The 21,817-nt window shown below is 39.8% G+C and overlaps 1 protein-coding gene and 5 pseudogenes across 1 annotated transcript; all 6 read left to right on the forward strand.

Annotated features, from left to right (window-relative positions):
- Positions 1–180: 180 nt before the first annotated feature.
- On the forward strand, positions 181–1,251 carry LOC133159385 (olfactory receptor 6N2-like; annotated as a pseudogene).
- Positions 1,252–3,531: 2,280 nt separating this feature from the next.
- On the forward strand, positions 3,532–4,642 carry LOC133159905 (olfactory receptor 6N2-like; annotated as a pseudogene).
- Positions 4,643–8,210: 3,568 nt separating this feature from the next.
- Positions 8,211–9,164, forward strand: LOC133159386 (olfactory receptor 6N2-like). The gene has a single exon (XM_061286343.1). The coding sequence runs from the start codon at positions 8,217–8,219 to the stop codon at positions 9,162–9,164; it is 948 nt and encodes a 315-aa protein (XP_061142327.1). The 5' UTR covers positions 8,211–8,216.
- Positions 9,165–13,673: 4,509 nt separating this feature from the next.
- On the forward strand, positions 13,674–14,742 carry LOC133159387 (olfactory receptor 6N2-like; annotated as a pseudogene).
- A 1,537-nt stretch (positions 14,743–16,279) lies between these two features.
- On the forward strand, positions 16,280–19,337 carry LOC133159388 (olfactory receptor 6N2-like; annotated as a pseudogene).
- Positions 19,338–20,100: 763 nt separating this feature from the next.
- LOC133159389 (olfactory receptor 6N2-like) lies at positions 20,101–21,171 on the forward strand (annotated as a pseudogene).
- The last annotated feature ends 646 nt before the right edge of the window (positions 21,172–21,817 follow it).

Genomic DNA, 21,817 nt, shown 5'->3' on the forward strand with positions numbered 1-21,817 from the left:
TACACATTTTACATTATATAAGGTTATAAAAGATGCCCTTCCAGTAACCATGACTACCGTGTGGCCCGATGATAAACACAAATTTGGCACCCTTGCTTTAGAACTCATCCAACAATCTGACCCTGCTGTATGTGACAGATAGGGGGGTGCCAAGAAGAAGCCTTAGAGAAGTTTGTTGACATGACAGCAGCTCCTAATGAGATCCATAGAGGCTGAGCAAGCGACATAAAAGACTCAATGGTCCGGCGACTCTTGACCACCAGTGTGCGGTGTGTTCGAAGAGAGTCAACACATGATTGGAACATGAACGGAACACATTACCTCATACGTTTTGGTGGCTATATAGATGTGGAGAAGTACAGATATGTCTACTTTGTGATCTTGTTGATACTATATGTTGTCATCCTCTGCTGTAATTGCACCATTATTTGCCTCATCTGGATTCACAGGAACCTTCATGAACCAATGTATATTTTCATTGCAGCTTTGTCTCTCAACTCGATTTTTTTCAGCACTGCTATTTACCCCAAACTCATTGTGGATGTTTTGTCTCACAGGCAGAGTGTTTCTCACGCAGCTTGTATGTTGCAGTATTTAATATTCTATTCGCTAGGAGCTTCAGACTTCTTGTTGTTGGCAGCCATGGCTTATGACAGGTATGTGTCCATTTGTAAGCCTCTGCATTATACATCTGTGATGAACACAACCAATGTCACCATCTTTTTGGTTTTGGCCTGGTGTTTGCCTGTCTGCCAAGTATTAGTGGCAACTGTCATCAGTGCGAAGCAAAAAATGTGTCACTTCATGTTAGCGGGAGTCCTTTGCAATAATTTGATCCAGAAACTTTTTTGTGTGAAACCAATGTTTCTAACTGTGTGGGGTTTATTTATTTTGACAAATGTTACTATCATCCCTGTGCTGTTTATCCTCTTCACATACATAAAGATATTTATGTTGGCCTATCGCAGCTGCGGAAAAGTCCGGAAAAAAGCAACAGAGACATGTTTACCCCACCTGATGGTTTTGATCAGCTTCTCATGTTTGAGTGGTTTTGATGTCATCGTAGCGCGATTGGAGTCAGATCTTTCAAAAGCTGTGCGACTGATTATTACTCTTCAAATAGTGGTCTACAATCCTCTGTTCAATCCCATCATATATGGTGTGAAGATGAAAGAAATCTGGAAACACATCAAGAGGTTGTTGTTATCGTTTGGACGATATACAGTAAGACAAATGTCTTTGTCAAAGTAGTCTCTTTGTTGTTCCTTTCTGTGTGTGGGATTGTGCTGATCTGATGTGTGATTGTTGTTAATGGTTTTTGTAGAAATGTTCCATAGCTGAATAAAAAACATTGAGGATCATCTTCTTAACATCATGATTTCATTCATCACCTTTGCTTTTTTTTCTCTAAATGTGAAATGTAGAGGAGGTATTTTCGGTTTAAGAAAACTGAATTTATCCTTAGAGGTCTTGACTTTTTGAAGATGTCATCTCTGTTCTTCTAGTGCCATTCTTTAGTGTTCATCTGATCGAATGTTTCTATTGGTTTTCCTCCATCGCCAACCATGCAAAAAAAAAGAGGGATTTTTAGAAAAATTATTAATCCCACATTTTTAAAAAATAATCATTATTATGTTTTGTATTTGCACACCAACTAAGTTCTACAACCAATATTTGAAAATAAAATTTTACTTATCTAATTTCAGTGTCTTTGACAAGACTGAAAGTAAGAACAAATGAATGAAAATTTATGTTGATTTATGTTTAATTTACGGAAGAAAAACATTCTCCATAATATTTACAGTTTTAGCAACATTCACACATTTGATTTTACAATAACAATCGACTACATTTTTGTATTTTATCAAGTTACGTTGTAGTCAAGCACCCTCAAATATGTTTCACTGTTTCCAGTTCATTAGTGCTTTTATTGTATTTGAGGATAAAGATGGACTTGCATTATTATTATTATTATTATTATTATTATTATTATTATTATTATTATTATTATTATTATTATTATTATTATTATTATTATTATTATTATTATTATTATTATTATTATTATTTGGAGTTTATTTCTTAACGGGCCTAAAAGAGCGACACTCAGAGTGCCGTGACGTCACGACCATACATACCAAAGCATGATATAGTAGGGGGAACTGAAGTCAATACACTGCTTGAATAGCGTGTGATTCTGAATTTATATATTATATTTGTTATTTTGCACTCCATAATGCGCCAAACTGGCCGTTTGTGTCCACCTCATCTCAACCAATCTCAGCATTTTAATGAAAATATAATCAAAGTTTGTCAAACAAAAACAGTTCCTGAGGCAAGAACATTTAATTCTATGTGACAATACCTCCGAGGAGTGGCACAAATACAATCATACCAGCTCAGAGTCAACAAGGTCTGCACCACCTCCAACATCAGCAATAGGAAGTTGTTGCCAGAGCTGGAGATGGATTAGGCCCAATGTGCTTCCTCTGCAGTACAAAGATGCTGGGAAAAGCCATGGTCACTCATGGGGTGGTTTCAGCATCACTCCCAAACCTCGTGAGTGGGTTCTAAGCCCAACAAGCAGAACACCACAACACAAGTCAAGTCAAGTCAAGTTTATTTGTATAGCCCTAAATCACAAGCAGTCTCAGAGGGCTTCACATAGACAAAAAATGACAAGACACAAGAGCAAATGACCTGAGAGGGAGTCATGGGAGAACTCAGCTACCTCCTGCTTGGTGAGGTTAAGGAAAAACATGCTATTAGAATCACTACTAAATGATGTGAACACAGCACTGATCCCTACCAAGAACATTACTGAGACCAATCAGCTGATCACTTATCCTAGAGATGGCTTGGCTATGAGAAAAACAACTGGAAAGAATCCACGGAAGAGAAGGATCGAGACCAAAGTAAGGGTGGGAGAAGTTAGCCTAACAAAGATGTAAAGCTTAAGAAAGAACTGCCCGAGAAATACAACATGATGTCCACAGATGAGGCATTTGAGACTGCTAAACAAAGACTCACACTGAAGAGGAACACGAGAGACTTAGAGGCCACGAGAACAAAAACAATGTTCTCGAACCACCCAGCTAAGGTCTAGAGCAATTCTGGAAGCGCTATGGAAAATGAAAGGTCACACAATACCAATGCCCGATGCCTGGCAGATTTAGAAACAAATCACAGAAACATTGAAAAACAAGTACCAAACAGGCGGACGAAAGGACCTTTCTGGTCTAAGTCATATTCTGGCTGTGGTAGCATAAAATAAGCAATTTTGACCTTAATGTACCAAATGTCAACAAAACTGTGACCTGATAACAAGGGAATGACTTTTGGCGTATTGTTACACATTTTACATTATATAAAGTTATAAAAGATGCCCTTCCAGTAACCATGACTACCATGTGGCCCGATGATAAACTAAAATCTGGCACGATTGCTTTAGAACTCATCCAACAATTTGACCCTGCTGTACGTGACAGATAGGTGGGGTGCCAAGAAGAAGCCTTAGAGAAGTTTGTTGACATGACAGCAGCTCCTAATGAGATCCATAGAGGCTGAGCAAGCGACATAAAAGACTCGATGGTCCGGCGACTCTTGACCACCAGTGTGCGGTGTCTTCGAAGAGAGTCAACACATGATTGGAACATGAACGGAACACATTACCTCATAAGTTTTGGTGGCTATATAGATGTGGAGAAGTACAGATATGTCTACTTTGTGATTTTGTTGATACTATATGTTGTCATCCTCTGCTGTAATTGCACCATTATTTGCCTCATCTGGATTCACAGGAACCTTCATGAACCAATGTATATTTTCATTGCAGCTTTGTCTCTCAACTCGATTTTTTTCAGCACTGCTTTTTACCCCAAACTCATTGTGGACGTTTTGTCTCACAGGCAGAGCATTTCTCACGCAGCTTGTATGTTGCAGTATTTAATATTTTATTCGCTAGGAGCTTCAGACTTCTTGCTGTTGGCAGCCATGGCTTATGACAGGTATGTGTCCATTTGTAAGCCTCTACATTATACATCTGTGATGAGCACAACCAATGTCACCATCTTTTTGGTTTTGGCCTGGTGTTTGCCTGCCTGCCACATGTTAGTGGCGACTGTCATCAGTGCGAAGCAAAAAATGTGTCACTTCATGTTAGCGGGAGTCCTTTGCAATAATTCGATCCAGAAACTTTTTTGTGTGAAACCAATGTTTCTAACTGTGTGGGGTTTATTTGTTTTGACAAATATTACTATCATCCCTGTGCTGTTTATCCTCTTCACATATATAAAGATATTTATGTTGGCCTATCGCAGTTGCGGAAAAGTCCGGAAAAAAGCAACAGAGACATGTTTACCCCACCTGATGGTTTTGATCAGCTTCTCATTTTTGTGTTGTTTTGATGTCATCGTAGCGCGATTGGAGTCAGATCTTTCAAAAGCAGTGCGACTGATTATGACTCTCCAAATAGTGGTCTACAATCCTCTGTTCAATCCCATCATATATGGCGTGAAGATGAAAGAAATCTGGAAACACATCAAGAGGTTGTTGTTATCGTTTGGACGATATACAGTAAGACAAATGTCTTTGTCAAAGTAGTCTTTTTGTTGTTCCTCTCTGTGTGTGGGATTGTGCTGATCTGATGTGTGATTGTTGTTAATTGTTTTTGTAGAAATGTTTCACAGCTGAATAAAAAACATTGAGGATCATCCTCTTAACATCATGATTTCATTCATCACCTTTGCTTTTTTTTCTCTACAAGAGTGAAACGTAGAGGAGGTATTTTAGGTTTCATAAAACTTAATTTATCCTTAGAGGTCTTGACTTTTTGAAAATGTTATTTCTGTTCTTCTAGTGGATTATTAGAGAAACTATTAATCCCACATTATTTTTTAAAAATAATCATTATTATGTTTCGTGTTTGCACACCGACTAAATTCTAAAACCAATATTTGAAAATCAAATTTTACTTATCTAATGTCATTGTCTTTGACAAGACTGAAAGAAAACAAATGAATGAAAGAAGATTTATGTTTAATTTATGAAAAAAAACATTCTCGCTAATATTTACAGTTTTAGCAACATTCACACATTTGATTTTAGCAATAACAATCGATTAAATTTTTGTATTTTATCAAGTTACATTGTAATCAAGCACCCTCAAATATGTTTCACCGTTTCCAGTTCATTAGTGCTTTTATTATATTTGAGGATAAAGATGGACTTGCATTATTATTATTATTATTTGGAGTTTATTTTTAACGCGCCTAAAAGAGCGACACTCAGAGTGCCGTGACATTACGACCGTACATACCAAAGCTTGATATAGTAGGGGGAACTGAAGTCACTACGCTGCTTGAATAGCGTGTGATTCTCAATTTATATATTATATTTATGATATTTTGCACTCCATAATGTGCCAATTATTTTCAATGGGGGCCAAATCTGGAATACTGACAGTCTTGTACTTGCACTAAGCCACATTGCTTTGAAATTACATGGATGGAGTAGACATGGCAAGTCAGACAAGACAAATTTGATTGGATGATTTAACAACTTCATGGAACCAATATGAGAATTTGAGGCCTTACTGGACGTGATTGATTGCCGCTGCTGCTGCTAACACACCAAGGACCAAGAGCATGACTATTGTTATTTGCAGCATGCTTGGTGGGATCATCCAGAGGTTTGACTTGTTTGTCAGCAACAATATCTCCAGAGAGAATTACTGTGACCACTTGCTCATTATTAGCGGTCCCTCGAGGCTGACCTTGTGATGACACAATCCTTACATCAGTGTTCTCCTTCTAATTGACCGCGTATCAACTGGCCGTTTGTGTCCACCTTGTTCATTTCAACCAATCTCAACATTTTAATGAAAATATAATCAAAGTTCATCAAGCAAAAACAGTTCCTGAGGCAAGAACATTTACCGTAATTTTCCATGTATAATACGCCCCCATGCATAATACGCACCCTAAAAATGGCATGTCGATGCTGGAAAAAAGCCTGTACCCATGTATAATACGCACCCAAATTTCGACTCTTACTCAAGTCCGTAAACGTAAAATTATTTCAGAAAAAAGATCATCTTTGGGAACAACCGGATGTTATTCTGTCGGTCAGTATCACTGCGCATGCAGTAGCAAACTCGATAGCAAAGAAATATGTGAGACTCAACGAGATCACCAATATTTGAAAAGAGAGGAAAGTGACATGCGGAGATGTGAAAAAGGCGGCTCTGTATGGGAGAAAAGTTGAAGAGGAATAAAAACACCCTTGGAAACCAAAACTTGCCCTTCGTCATGACTCGGAGCCGCAACAAATGTTTCGGATTTGTGTAAGGTACATTGTGACAGCAAACGAGCGGGTGATCGAGCAAGCGTCTGATACGAGAGCCTTGTGTGGAGCGTGTTTGAAGTGAACAGCAGAGAAGAAAGGAACAAGGCAAAGTGTTGTGAAATAAAATATTACCTGTAATACGCATTTTGTTATTTGCTGATTGAAACTGCTAATTAAACTGTGAATTGAAACTAATAGGTAGAGAACTGAAGTCTCGCTCTTTATTTAGCTGACGTGTCTTGCGCGTCCGTTTTGCGCATCTGTAATGGCGGCCTCCGTATGATATCCGGTTTGCGATAGAGATTAAAAAACAAACAATATTTGACAATAACACACCATCAAGGATTGCGCCATCGCATCAAACAATGTGTCGTCAATTATGAATTTTACTAAGTGTGTTGGGCAGGATGTCTGAATGCGATGGGTGATTGACAAGCAACAAAAAGAAAGGTGATTTCAAGTTTTATTTCAAGGGAGATTTTCTTCAAAAATGTTTGGACCCATGCATAATGCGCACCCCAGATTTTAGAACAATAAATTAGTTAAATTTTGCGCATTATGCATGGTAAATCACTGTAATCGTAACAACGGCAGATATCTAAGCAAGTGTTGAAGATGAACAGCTGGACGGCCCTAGCGCCTGACATTCATGTCTACTGACTTTTGGTCAGGACTAGAGATGCACCGATCCGACTTTTTCAGTTCCGATACCGATACCGATGCCGTGGCTTTGCGTATCGGTCGATACCCGATACCGATCCGATATTATGGTTGACTTAACAAGCTACATAACTCTACATGTGGAACAGAAAAGACCAAAGGCAATGGCATCAGGCAGACTACACAGTTCTTTGCTCTAAATTAGGGGTGTCCAAACTAACGGTCCAGTTTTTATTGGCCCGCAGCAAATTTTGAAAACATAATTGAATATGGCCCGCACAAGAAGCTTGAGCTCAGCTTCTCAGTTTCCACACTAGATGGAGCCCGCCACACAAAGCGCACCATTAACACCCCCCCGGAAGAGAAGCGAACACGCAGCGTTTGACATCCGATTAGACTCCGCCCCCCCCGCCCCCCCATTCGGGAGAGAAGCGAACGCGCAGCCTTTGACGTCCCATTAGCAACCCGAAGAGAAGCGAACGCGCAGGGTTTGACGTCCGCTTAGCAACCCGGGGAAGAGAAGCGAACGTTCGCTCCATGTTTGCGTTTGTTTAGAAAACTCTCGTGGCATGCGGCACACGTGCTGCTGACGTATGACGTAGCCCGCGTCCCAATAGATTAAGGAAAGTATCGGCTCACAGATCGGCTGTATTTTCCGATACCCGATCCATCTATTTTGTTGATATCGGGGCCGATATCCGATCCAGATATCGGATCGGTGCATCTCTAGTCAGGACCAAACAGGCGGACGACAGGACTTTTTTGGTCTAAGTCTCAACATGGCCATATTCTGGCTGTGGTAGCATAAATTAGGTAATTTTGGCCTTAATGTACCAAATGTCAACAAAACTGTGACCTGATAACAAGGGAATGACTTTTGGCATACAGTTACACCCCCGACTGATTTTACATTTACGTATATATTTTAAGGTTATAACAGATGCCCTTTCAGTAACCATGACTACCATGTGGCCCGATGATAAACACAAATTTGGCACCCTTGCTTTAGAACTCATCCAACAATTTGACCCTGCTGTATGTGACAGATAGGAGGGTGCCAAGAAGAAGCCTTAGAGAAGTTTGTTGACAAGACAGCAGCTCCTAATGAGATCCATAGAGGCTGAGCAACCAACATAAAAGACTCGATGGTCCGGCGACTCTTGACCACCAGTGTGCGGTGTGTTCGCAGAGAGTCAACACATGATTGGAACATGAACGGAACACATTACCTAATAAGTCTCGGTGGCTATATAGATGTGGATAAGTACAGATATGTCTACTTTGTGATCTTGTTGATACTATATGTTGTCATCCTCTGCTGTAATTGCACCATTATTTGCCTCATCTGGATTCACAGGAACCTTCATGAACCAATGTATATTTTCATTGCAGCTTTGTCTCTCAACTCGATTTTCTTCAGCACTGCTATTTACCCCAAATTCATTGTGGACGTTTTGTCTCACAGGCAGAGTGTTTCTCACGCAGCTTGTATGTTGCAGTATTTAATAATTTATTCGCTAGGAGCTTCAGACTTCTTGCTGTTGGCAGCCATGGCTTATGACAGGTATGTGTCCATTTGTAAGCCTCTGCATTATACATCTGTGATGACCACAACCAATGTCACCATCTTTTTGGTCTTGGCCTGGTGTTTGCCTGCCTGCCAAGTATTAGTGGCAACTGTCATCAGTGCGAAGCAAAAAATGTGTCACTTCATGTTAGCGGGAGTCTTTTGCAATAATTTGATCCAGAAACTTTTTTGTGTGAAACCAATGTTTCTAACTGTGTGGGGTTTATTTATTTTGACAAATATCACTATCATCCCTGTGCTGTTTATCCTCTTCACATACATAAAGATATTTATGTTGGCCTATCGCAGTTGCGGAAAAGTCCGGAGAAAAGCAACAGAGACATGTTTACCCCACCTGATGGTTTTGATCAGCTTCTCAATTTTGGTTTGTTTTGATGTCATCATAGCGCGATTGGAGTCAAATCTTTCAAAACCTGTGCAACTGATTATTACTCTTCAAATAGTGGTCTACAATCCTCTGTTCAATCCCATCATATATGGCGTGAAGATGAAAGAAATCTGTAAACACATCAAGAGGCTGTTGTTATTGTTTGGACGATATACAGTAAGACAAATGTCTTTGTCAAAGTAGTCCCTTTGTTGTTCCTCTCTGTGTGTGGGATTGTGCTGATCTGATGTGTGATTGTTGTTAAATGTTTTTGTAGAAATGTTCCACAGCTGAATAAAAAACATTGAGGATCATCCTCTTAACATCATGATTTCATTCATCACCTTTGCTTTCTTTTCTCTACAAGAGTGAAACGTAGAGGAGGTATTTTAGGTTTCATAAAACTTAATTTATCCTTAGAGGTCTTGACTTTTTGAAAATGTTATTTCTGTTCTTCTAGTGGATTATTAGAGAAACTATTAATCCCACATTATTTTTTAAAAATAATCATTATTATGTTTCGTGTTTGCACACCGACTAAATTCTAAAACCAATATTTGAAAATCAAATTTTACTTATCTAATGTCATTGTCTTTGACAAGACTGAAAGAAAACAAATGAATGAAAGAAGATTTACGTTTAATTTATGAAAAAAAACATTCTCGCTAATATTTACAGTTTTAGCAACATTCACACATTTGATTTTAGCAATAACAATCGATTACATTTTTGTATTTTATCAAGTTACATTGTAATCAAGCACCCTCAAATATGTTTCACCGTTTCCAGTTCATTAGTGCTTTTATTATATTTGAGGATAAAGATGGACTTATTATTATTATTATTATTTGGAGTTTATTTTTGAACGGGCCTAAAAGAGCGACACTCAGAGTGCCGTGACGTCACGACCGTACATACCAAAGAAGAAGAAGTCAATAAGCTGCTTGAATAGCGTGTGATTCTCAACTTATATATTATATTTATGATATTTTGCACTCCATAATGCACCAATTATTTTCAATGGGGGCCAAATCTGGAATACTGACAGTCTTGTACTTGCACGAAGCCACATTGCTTTGAAATTACATGGATGGAGTAGACATGGCAAGTCAGACAAGAAAAATTTGATTGGATGATTTAACAACTTCATGGAACCAATATGAGAATTTGAGGCCTTACTGGACGTGATTGATTGCCGCTGCTGCTGCTGCTGCTGCTGCTAACACACCAAGGACCAAGAGCATGACTATTGTTATTTGCAGCATGCTTGGTGGGATCATCCAGAGGTTTGACTTGTTTGTCAGCGACAATATCTCCAGAGAGAATTACTGTGACCACTTGCTCATTATTAGCGGTCCCTCGAGGCTGACCTTGTGATGACACGATCCTTACATCAGTGTTCTCCTTCTAATTAACCGCGTGGGCTATCAACTGGCCGTTTGTGTCCACCTTGTTCATTTCAACCAATCTCAACATTTTAATGAAAATATAATCAAAGTTCATCAAGCAAAAACAGTTCCTGAGGCAAGATCATTTACCGTAATTTTCCATGTATAATACGCCCCCATGCATAATACTAAAAATGGCATGTCGATGCTGGAAAAAAGCCTGTACCCATGTATAATACGCACCCAAATTTCGACTCTTACTCAAGTCCGTAAACGTAAAATTATTTCAGAAAAAAGATCATCTTTGGGAACAACCGGATGTTATTCTGTCGGTCAGTATCACTGCGCAAGCAGTAGCAAACTCGATAGCGAAGAACTATGTGAGACTCCCAACGAGATCACCAATATTTAAAAAGAGAGGAAAGTGACGTTCGGACATGTGAAAAAGGCGGCTCTGTATGGGAGAAAAGTTGAAGAGGAATAAAAACACCCTTGGAAACCAAAACTTGCCCCTCGTCATGACTCGGAGTCGCAACAAATGTTTCGGATTTGTGTAAGGTACATTGTGACAGCAAACGAGCGGGTGATCGAGCAAGCGTCTGATACGAGGGCGCTTGCCGCTATCAACATCCGTAAGGCGGCGGGCCCTGACAACATCCCGGGTCGGGCGCTGAAGGACTGCGCTGGTGAGCTGACGGATGTCTTCACGGACATCTTTAACACTTCCCTGCAGCAGGCCATCGTCCCGTCGTGTTTCAAAGCTGCCACCATTGTACCTGTGCCGAAGAAACCCGCTCCGTCCTGCTTCAATGACTACCGCCCCGTAGCACTCACGCCCATCATCATGAAGTTTTTTGAGCGGCTTGTCATGGAGCACATCTGATCCGTTCTCCCCCCCACCATCGACCCCTTCCAGTTTGCGTACCGAGCCAAACGGTCTTCTGAGGATGCCATCTGCTCTGCCCTCCACTCGGCCCTCACCCACCTGGAGAGGAGGGACTCGTATGTGAGATTGCTGTTTGTGGACTTCAGTTCTGCCTTCAACACCATTGTGCCACAACGCCTCATCAGCAAACTTGACGCGCTGGGCCTCAGTACCTACCTCTGCAACTGGCTACTGGACTTCCTCTGTCAGAGGCCACAGGTAGTACGTGTTGGTGACAAAATCTCCGCCAGCATCACGCTGAGCACGGGGGCCCCCCAGGGCTGCGTGCTCAGTCCGCTGCTCTTCACCCTCCTGGCGCATGACTGCACTGCAACCTACAGCGACAACCGTATCGTGAAGTTTGCTGACGACACGACTCTGGTGGGTCTCATCACCAAGGGAGACGAGACTCAATACAGGCTGGAGGTTGACCTTCTGACCACGTGGTGCAGGGACAACAACCTCCTGCTGAACGTCGACAAGACCAAGGAGATTGTTGTGGACTTCCGGAAGGGTCACACCCAACACCTGCCGCTGACCATCGACGGTGCTGTGGTGGAGAGAGTGAGCAGCGCCAAGTTCCTGGGGGTGCACATCAGTGAGGATCTCTCCTGGTCCACCAACACCGCATCACTGGCAAAGAAAGCTCAGCGCCGCCTGTACTTCCTGCGGAAACTCAGGCGAGCGAGCGCTCCTCCGGCCGTCATGACTGCATTTTACCGCGGCACCATTGAGAGCGTCCTCTCCAGCTGTATTGCTGTTTGGGGTGGCGGCTGCACTGACTACAACTTGAAGGCCCTGCAGCGCATAGTGAACACGGCTGGTAAGATTGCTGGTGCTTCGCTCCCCTCCTTGAAGGACATTTACACCTCCCATCTCACCCGCAAGGCGACCACGATTGTGAGTGATGTGAGTCACCCCGCTCACTCTTTGTTCGAGCTTCTGCCCTCTGGGAAGAGGTACAGAAGCCTGCGCTCCCGCACCACCAGACTCTCAAACAGCTTCATGCTCCAGGCTGTTAGGATCCTGAACTCGCTCCCCCGTTCTGCGTAGCGTCTTGTACTTTTACTGTCTGTACTGTCTGTATGCACACTGGCTCTTATTTGTTGTGTTATCTGTTTATTTATTATTTATTATTACTCTTATTATTTATTGTTTGTGCCTTTTTGTTTATGATGTTTTTTACTTTTGCGCTATGCTTGCTGGCTCCGTTTTGCTCCTCTTATTTATTGTGTTATCTGTTTATTTATTATTTATTCATCACTCTTACTATTGATTGTTTGAATTTCTGCCTTCTTGTTTTTATATTGTGTCGCCTACTTGTATGTCTATCGTGTTATGTGTCTCGTCACCGTGGGATAGAGAAAAACGTAATTTCGGTCTCTTTGTGTGTTGTGACATGTGGAGAGATTGACAATAAAGCTGACTTTGACTTTGACTTGTGTGGAGAGTGTTTGAAGTGAACAGCAGAGAAGAAAGGAACAAGGCAAAGTGTTGTGAAATAAAATATTACCTGTAATACGCATTTTGTTATTTGCTGATTGAAACTGCTAATTAAACTGTGAATTGAAACTAATAGGTAGAGAACTGAAGTCTGGCTCTATATTTAGCTGACGCGTCTTGCGCGTCCGTTCTGCGCATCTGTAATGGCGGCCTCCGTATGATATCCGGTTTGCGATGGAGATTAAAAAACTAAAAATATTTGACAATAACACACCATCAAGGATTGCACCATCGCATCAAACAATGTGTCGTCAATTATGAATTTTACTGACTGCAGTGTGTTGGGCAGGATGTCTGAATGCGATGGGTGATTGACAAGCAACAAAAAGAAAGGTGATTTCAAGTTTTATTTCAAGGGAGATTTTCTTCAAAAATGTTTGGACCCATGCATAATGCGCATCCCAGATTTTAGAACAATAAATTAGTTAAATTTTGCGCATTATGCATGGTAAATCACGGTAATCATAATAACGGCAGATATCTAAGCAAGTGTTGAAGATGAACAGCTGGACGGCCCCAGCGCCTGACATTCATGTCTACTGACTTTTGGTCAGGACCAAACAGGCGGACGAAAGGACCTTTCTGGTCTAAGTCATATTCTGGCTGTGGTAGCATAAAATAAGTAATTTTGGACTTAATGTACCAAATGTCAACAAAACTGTGACCTGATAACAAGGGAATGACTTTTGGCATACAGTTACGCCCCGACTGATTTTACATTTACGTATATAGTTTTAAGGTTATAACAGATGCCCTTTCAGTAACCATGACTACCGTGTGGCCCGATGATAAACACAAATTTGGCACCCTTGCTTTAGAACTCATCCAACAATTTGACCCTGCTGTATGTGACAGATAGGGGGGTGCCAAGCAGAAGCCTTAGAGAAGTTTGTTGACATGACAGCGGCTCCTAATGAGATCCATAGAGGCTGAGCAACCAACATAAAAGACTCGATGGTCCGGCGACTCTTGACCACCAGTGTGCGGTGTCTTCGAAGAGTCAACACATGATTGGAACATGAACGGAACACATTACATCATAAGTTTTGGTGGCTATATAGATGTGGATAAGTACAGATATGTCTACTTTGTGATCTTGTTGATACTATATGTTGTCATCCTCTGCTGTAATTGCACCATTATTTGCCTCATCTGGATTCACAGGAACCTTCATGAACCAATGTATATTTTCATTGCAGCTTTGTCTCTCAACTCGATTTTTTTCAGCACTGCTATTTACCCCAAACTCATTGTGGACGTTTTGTCTGACAGGCAGAGCGTTTCCCACGCAGCTTGTATGTTGCAGTATTTAATATTCTATTCGCTAGGAGCTTCAGACTTCTTGCTGTTGGCAGCCATGGCTTACGACAGGTATGTGTCCATTTGTAAGCCTCTGCATTATACATCTGTGATGAGCACAACCAATGTCACCATCTTTTTGGTTTTGGCCTGGTGTTTGCCTGCCTGCCAAGTACTAGTGGCAACTGTCATCAGTGCGAAGCAAAAAATGTGTCACTTCATGTTAGCAGGAGTCCTTTGCAATAATTTGATCCAGAAACTTTTTTGTGTGAAACCAATGTTTCTAACTGTGTGGGGTTTATTTATTTTGACAAATGTTACTATCATCCCTGTGCTGTTTATCCTCTTCACATACATAAAGATATTTATGTTGGCCTATCGCAGCTGCGGAAAAGTCCGGAAAAAAGCAACAGAGACATGTTTACCCCACCTGATGGTTTTGATCAGCTTCTCAATTTTGGTTTGTTTTGATGTCATCGTAGCGCGATTCGAGTCAAATCTTTCAAAACCTGTGCAACTGATTATTACTCTCCAAATAGTGGTCTACAATCCTCTGTTCAATCCCATCATATATGGCGTGAAGATGAAAGAAATCTGGAAACACATCAAGAGGTTGTTGTTATCGTTTGGACGATATACAGTAAGACAAATGTCTTTGTCAAAGTAGTCTTTTTGTTCCTCTCTGTGTGTGGGATTGTGCTGATCTGATGTGTGATTGTTGTTAATGGCTTTTGTAGAAATGTTCCACAGCTGAATAAAAAACATTGAGGATCATCTTCTTAACATCATGATTTCATTCATCACCTTTGCTTTTTTTTCTCTACAAGAGTGAAATGTAGAGGAGGTATTTTAGGTTTAAGAAAACTTAATTTATCCTCAGAGGTCTTGACTTTTTGAATTCTGTTCTTCCAGTGTCGTTTTTTAGTGTTCATCTGATCAAATTTTTCTATTGGTTTTCCTCCATCGCCAACTACGCAAAAAAAAAAGGGATTTTTAGAAAAATTATTAATCCCACATTACTTTTTAAAAATAATCATTATTGTGTTTTGTATTTGTACACTGACTAAATTCTAAAAATTATTAATCCCACATTTAAAAAAAATAATCATTATGTTTTGTATTTGCACACCGACTAAATTCTACAACCAATATTTGAAAATCAAATTTTACTCATCTAATTTCACTGTCTTTGACAAGACTGAAAGAAAGAAAGAACAAATGAATGAAAGAAAATTTACGTTGATTTATGTTTAATTTACGGAAAAAAAAACATTCTCCATAATATTTAGCAACATTCAAACATTTGATTTTAGCAATCAAGCACCCTCAAATATGTTTCACCGCTTCCAGTTCATTAGTGTTTTTATTGTATTTGAGGATAAAGATGGACTTGCATTATTATTTTTGTTATTTATGTTGATTTATGTTTAATTTACGGAAAAAAAAACATTCTCCATAATATTTAGCAACATTCAAACATTTGATTTTAGCAATCAAGCACCCTCAAATATGTTTCACCGCTTCCAGTTCATTAGTGTTTTTATTGTATTTGAGGATAAAGATGGACTTGCATTATTATTTTTGTTATTTATGTTGATTTATGTTTAATTTACGAAAAAAAAACATTCTCCATAATATTTACAGTCTTAGCAACATTCACACATTTGATTTTAGCAATAACAATCGATTACATTTTTGTATTTTATCAAGTTACATTCTAATCAAGCACCCTCAAATATGTTTCACTGTTTCCAGTTCATTAGTGCTTTTATTGTATTTGAGGATAAAGATGGACTTGCATTATTATTATTATTATTATTATTATTATTATTATTATTATTCATGTCTACTGACTTTTGGTCAGGACCAAACAGGCGGACGACAGGACTTTTCTGGTCTAAGTCTCAATATGGCCATATTCTGGCTGTGGTAGCATAAAATAAGCAATTTTGGCCTTAATGTACCAAATGTCAACAAAATTGTGACCTGATAACAAGGGAATGACTTTTGGCGTACCGTTACACAATTTACATTTACGTATATAAGGTTATAAAAGATGCCCTTCCAGTAACCATGACTACCATGTGGCCCGATGATAAACACAAATTTGGCACCCTCGCTTTAGAACTCATCCAACAATTTAACCCTGCTGTACGTGACAGATAGGGGGGTGCCAAGAAGAAGCCTTAGAGAAGTTTGTTGACATGACAGCAGCTCCTAATGAGATCCATAGAGGCTGAGCAAGCAACATAAAAGACTCGATGGTCCGGCGACTCTTGACCACCAGTGTGCGGTGTCTTCGAAGAGAGTCAACACATGATTGGAACATGAACGGAACACATTACTTCATAAGTTTTGGTGGCTATGTAGATGTGGAGAAGTACAGATATGTATACTTTGTTATTTTGTTGATACTATATGTTGTCATCCTCTGCTGTAATTGCACCATTATTTGCCTCATCTGGATTCACAGGAACCTTCATGAACCAATGTATATTTTCATTGCAGCTTTGTCTCTCAACTCGATTTTTTTCAGCACTGCTTTTTACCCCAAACTCATTGTGGACGTTTTGTCTCACAGGCAGGGCATTTCTCACGCAGCTTGTATGTTGCAGTATTTAATATTTTACTCGCTAGCAGCTTCAGACTTCTTGCTGTTGGCAGCCATGGCTTATGACAGGTATGTGTCCATTTGTAAGCCTCTGCATTATACATCTAAGATGAGCACAACCAATGTCACCATCTTTTTGGTTTTGGCCTGGTGTTTGCCTCCCTGCCAGGCGTTAGTGGCGATTGTTATTAGTGCGAAGCAAAAAATGTGTCACTTCATGTTAGCGGGAGTCCTTTGCAATAATCTGATCCAGAAACTTTTTTGTGTGAAACCAATGTTTCTAACTGTGTGGGGTTTATTTGTTTTGACAAATATGACTATCATCCCTGTGCTGTTTATCCTCTTCACATATATAAAGATATTTATGTTGGCCTATCGCAGTTGCGGAAAAGTCCGGAGAAAAGCAACAGAGACATGTTTACCCCACCTGATGGTTTTGATCAGCTTCTCATTTTTGGTTTGTTTTGATGTCATCATTGCGCGATTCGAGTCAGATCTTTCAAAACCTGTGCGACTGATTATGACACTCCAAATAGTGGTCTACAATCCTCTGTTCAATCCCATCATATATGGCGTGAAGATGAAAGAAATCTGGAAACACATCAAGAGGTTGTTGTTATTGTTTGGACGATGTACAGTAAGACAAATGTCTTTGTCAAAGTAGTCTCTTTGTTGTTCCTTTCTGTGTGTGGGATTGTGCTGATCTGATGTGTGATTGTTGTTAATGTTTTTTGTAGAAATTTTCCACAGCTGAATTAAAAACATTGAGGATTATCTTCTTAACATCATGATTTCATTTTTCATTCATCACCTTAAAGGAATTTTTAGAAAAACTATTAATCCCACATTATTTTTTTAAAATAATAATTTTTATGTTTTGTGTTTGCACACCGACTAAATTCTACAACCAATATTTGAAAATCAAATTTTACTCATCTAATTTCACTGTCTTTGACAAGACTGAAAGAAAGAACAAATGAATGAAAGACAATTTATGTTGATTTATGTTTAATTTGCGGAAAAAAACATTCTCCATAATATTTACAGTCTTAGCAACATTCACTCATTTGATTTTAGCAATAACCATCGATTATATTTTTGTATTTTATCAAATTACATTGTAATCAAGCACCCTCAAATATGTTTCACCGGTTCCAGTTCATTAGTGCTTTTATTGTATTTGAGGATAAAGATGGACTTGCATTATTGTTATTATTATTATTATTATTTGGAGTTTATTTTTGAACGGGCCTAAAAGAGCGACACTCAGAGTGCCGTGACGTCACGACCGTACATACCAAAGAAGAAGAAGTCAATATGCTGCTTGAATAGCGTGTGATTCTCAATTTATATATTATATTTACGTTATTTTGCACTCCATAATGCACCAATCATTTTCAATGGGGGCCAAATCTGGAATACTGACAGTCTTGTACTTGCACAAAGCCACATTGCTTTGAAATTACATGGATGGAGAAGACATGGCAAGTCATACAAGACAAATCTGATTGGATGATTTAACAACTTCATGGAATCAATATGAGAATTCGAGGCCTTACTGGACGTGATTGATTGCCGCTGCTGCTGCTGCTGCTAACACACCAAGGACCAAGAGCATGACTATTGTTATTTGCAGCATGTTTGGTGGGATCATCCAGAGGTTTGACTTGTTTGGCAGCAACAATATCTCCAGAGAGAATTACTGTGACCACTTGCTCATTATTAGCGGTCCCTCGAGGCTGACCTTGTGATGACACGATCCTTACATCAGTGTTCCCCTTCTAATTAACCCCGTGGGCTCTAAACTGGCCGTTTGTGTCCACCTTGTTCATTTCAACCAATCTCAACATTTTAATGAAAACATAATCAAAGTTCGTCAAGCAAAAACAGTTCCTGAGGCAAGAACATTTAATTCTATGTGACAATACCTCTGAGGAGTCACACAAATACAATCATACCAGCTCCGGGTCAACAAGGTCTGCACCACCTCCAACATCAGCAATAGGAAGTTGTTGCCAGAGCTGGAGATGGATTAGGCCCAATGTGCTTCCTCTGAAGTACAAAGATGCTGGGAAAAGCCATGGTCACTCATGGGGTGGTTTCACCATCACTCCCAAACCTTGTAAGTGGGTTCCAAGCCCAACAAGCAAAACACCTCAACACAAGAGCAAATGACCCGAGAGGGAGTCATGGGAGAACTCAACTACCTCCTGCTTGGTGAGGCTAAAGAAAGCCGTGCAATTAGAATCACTACTTAATGATGTGAACACAGCACCGATCCCTACCAAGAACATTACTGAGACCAATCAGCTGATCACTTATCCTAGAGATGGCTTGGCTATGAGAAAAACAACTGGAAAGAATCCACGGAAGAGAAGGATCGAGACCAAAGTAAGGGTGAGAGAGGTTATCCTATCAAAGACGTAAAGCTTAAGAAAGAACTGCCCAAGAAATACAACAAGATGTCCACAGATGAGGCGTTTGAGACTGCTAAACAAAGACTCACACTGAAGAGGGACACGAGAAACTTAGAGGCCACGAGAACCAACACAATGTTCTCTAACCACCCAGCTAAGGTCTACTCTCAGTGGCAAGGGAGAAAGACCAAAAAGGCTGAGATAGAGCAATTATGGAAGCGCTATGGAAAATGAAAGGTCACACAATACCAACGCCCGTTGCCTGGCAGATTTACAAACAAATCACAGAAACATTGAAAAACAAGAACCTGTAATCATAACAAGTTTTAGTTTAGTTTATTGTTTAGCACATATTATATCAATAACTGTGCAAGGAGGGAGACGAAGCGTAGGGCTTGTAAAGAGCTCCACTCCTTCTAACCCCCAATTCCAACCCTTAATGCTGAATGCCAAGCAGGGAAGCAATGGGTCCCAGTTTTACAGTCTTTGGTATGACCCGGCCGGGGTTTGAACCCACAACCTTCCAGTCTCAGGGCGGACAATCTAACCAATAGGCCACTGAGCTGTGGCAGATATTTAAGCAAGTGTTGAAGATTAACAGCTGGACGGCACCAGCGCCTGACATGATTCATGTCTATTGACTTTTGGTCAGGACCAAACAGGTGGACGAAAGGACCTTTCCGGTCTAAGTCATATTCTGGCTGTGGTAGCATGAAATGAGCAATTTCGGCCTTAATGTACCAAATGTCAACAAAACTGTGACCTGATAACAAGGGAATGACTTTTGGCATACAGCTACACCCCCGACTGATTTTACATTTACGTATATAGTTTTAAGGTTATAACAGATGCCCTTTCAGTAACCATGACTACCATGTGGCCCGATGATAAACACAAATTTGGCACCCTCGCTTTAGAACTCATCCAACAATTTGACCCTGCTGTACGTGACAGATAGGTGGGGTTCCAAGAAGAAGCCTTAGAGAAGTTTGTTGACATGACAGCAGCTCCTAATGAGATCCATAGAGGCTGAGCAACCAACATAAAAGACTCGATGGTCCGGCGACTCTTGACCACCAGTGTGCGGTGTGTTCGAAGAGAGTCAACACATGATTGGAACATGAACGGAACACATTACCTCATAAGTCTCGGTGGCTATATAGATGTGGATAAGTACAGATACGTCTACTTTGTGATCTTGTTGATACTATATGTTGTCATCCTCTGCTGTAATTGCACCATTATTTGTCTCATCTGGATTCACAGGAACCTTCATGAACCAATGTATATTTTCATTGCAGCTTTGTCTCTCAACTCGATTTTTTTCAGCACTGCTATTTACCCCAAACTCATTGTGGACGTTTTGTCTCACAGGCAGAGTGTTTCTCACGCAGCTTGTATGTTGCAGTATTTAATATTTTATTCGCTAGGAGCTTCAGACTTCTTGCTGTTGGCAGCCATGGCTTATGACAGGTATGTGTCCATTTGTAAGCCTCTGCATTATGCATCTGTGATGAGCACAACCAATGTCACCATCTTTTTGGTTTTGGCCTGGTGTTTGCCTGCCTGCCAAGTATTAGTGGCAACTGTCATCAGTGCGAAGCAAAAAATGTGTCACTTCATGTTAGCGGGAGTCTTTTGCAATAATTTGATCCAGAAACTTTTTTGCGTGAAACCGATGTTTCTAACTGTGTGGGGTTTATTTGTTTTGACAAATATTACTATCATCCCTGTGCTGTTTATCCTCTTCACATATATAAAGATATTTATGTTGGCCTATCGCAGTTGCGGAGAAGTCCGGAAAAAAGCAACAGAGACATGTTTACCCCACCTGATGGTTTTGATCAGCTTCTCATTTTTGTGTTGTTTTGATGTCATTGTAGCGCGATTGGAGTCAGATCTTTCAAAAGCAGTGCGACTGATTATGACTCTTCAAATAGTGGTCTACAATCCTCTGTTCAATCCCATCATATATGGCGTGAAGATGAAAGAAATCTGGAAACACATCAAGAGGTTGTTGTTATCGTTTGGACGATATACAGTAAGACAAATGTCTTTGTCAAAGTAGTCTTTTTGTTGTTCCTCTCTGTGTGTGGGTTTGTGCTGATCTGATGTGTGATTGTTGTTAATTGTTTTTGTAGAAATCTTTCACAGCTGAATAAAAACATTGAGGATCATCTTCTTAACTTCATGATTTCATTTTTCATTCATCACCTTAAAGGGATTTTTAGATAAACTATTAATCCCACATTACTTTTTAAAAATAATCACTTTTATGTTTTGTATTTGCACACCGACTAAATTCTACAACCAATATTTGAAAATCCAATTTTACTCATCTAATTTCATTGTCTTTGACAAGACTGAAAGAAAGAACAAATGAACAAAAGAAGATTTATGTTAACTTATGAAAAAAACCATTCTCGCTAATATTTACAGTCTTAGCAACATTCACACATTTGATTTTAGCAATTACAATCGAATACATTTTTGCATTTTATCAAGTTACATTGTAATCAAGCACCCTCAAATATGTTTCACTGTTTCCAGTTCATTAGTGCTTTTATTGTATTTGAGGATAAAGATGGACTTGCATTATTATTATTATTATTATTATTATTATTCATGTCTACTGACTTTTGGTCAGGACCAAACAGGCGGACAAAAGGACTTTTCTGGTCTAAGTCTCAACATGGCCATATTCTGGCTGTGGT

This window comes from Syngnathus typhle, linkage group LG9 (assembly GCF_033458585.1).
Source record: "Syngnathus typhle isolate RoL2023-S1 ecotype Sweden linkage group LG9, RoL_Styp_1.0, whole genome shotgun sequence".
NCBI classification, from domain to species: Eukaryota; Metazoa; Chordata; class Actinopteri; order Syngnathiformes; family Syngnathidae; genus Syngnathus; species Syngnathus typhle.

Bases quoted from the DNA above. Each gene is read 5' to 3' on its own strand.
- LOC133159386 (XM_061286343.1), top strand. From the start codon at position 8,217: ATGAACGGAACACATTACCTAATAAGTCTCGGTGGCTATATAGATGTG.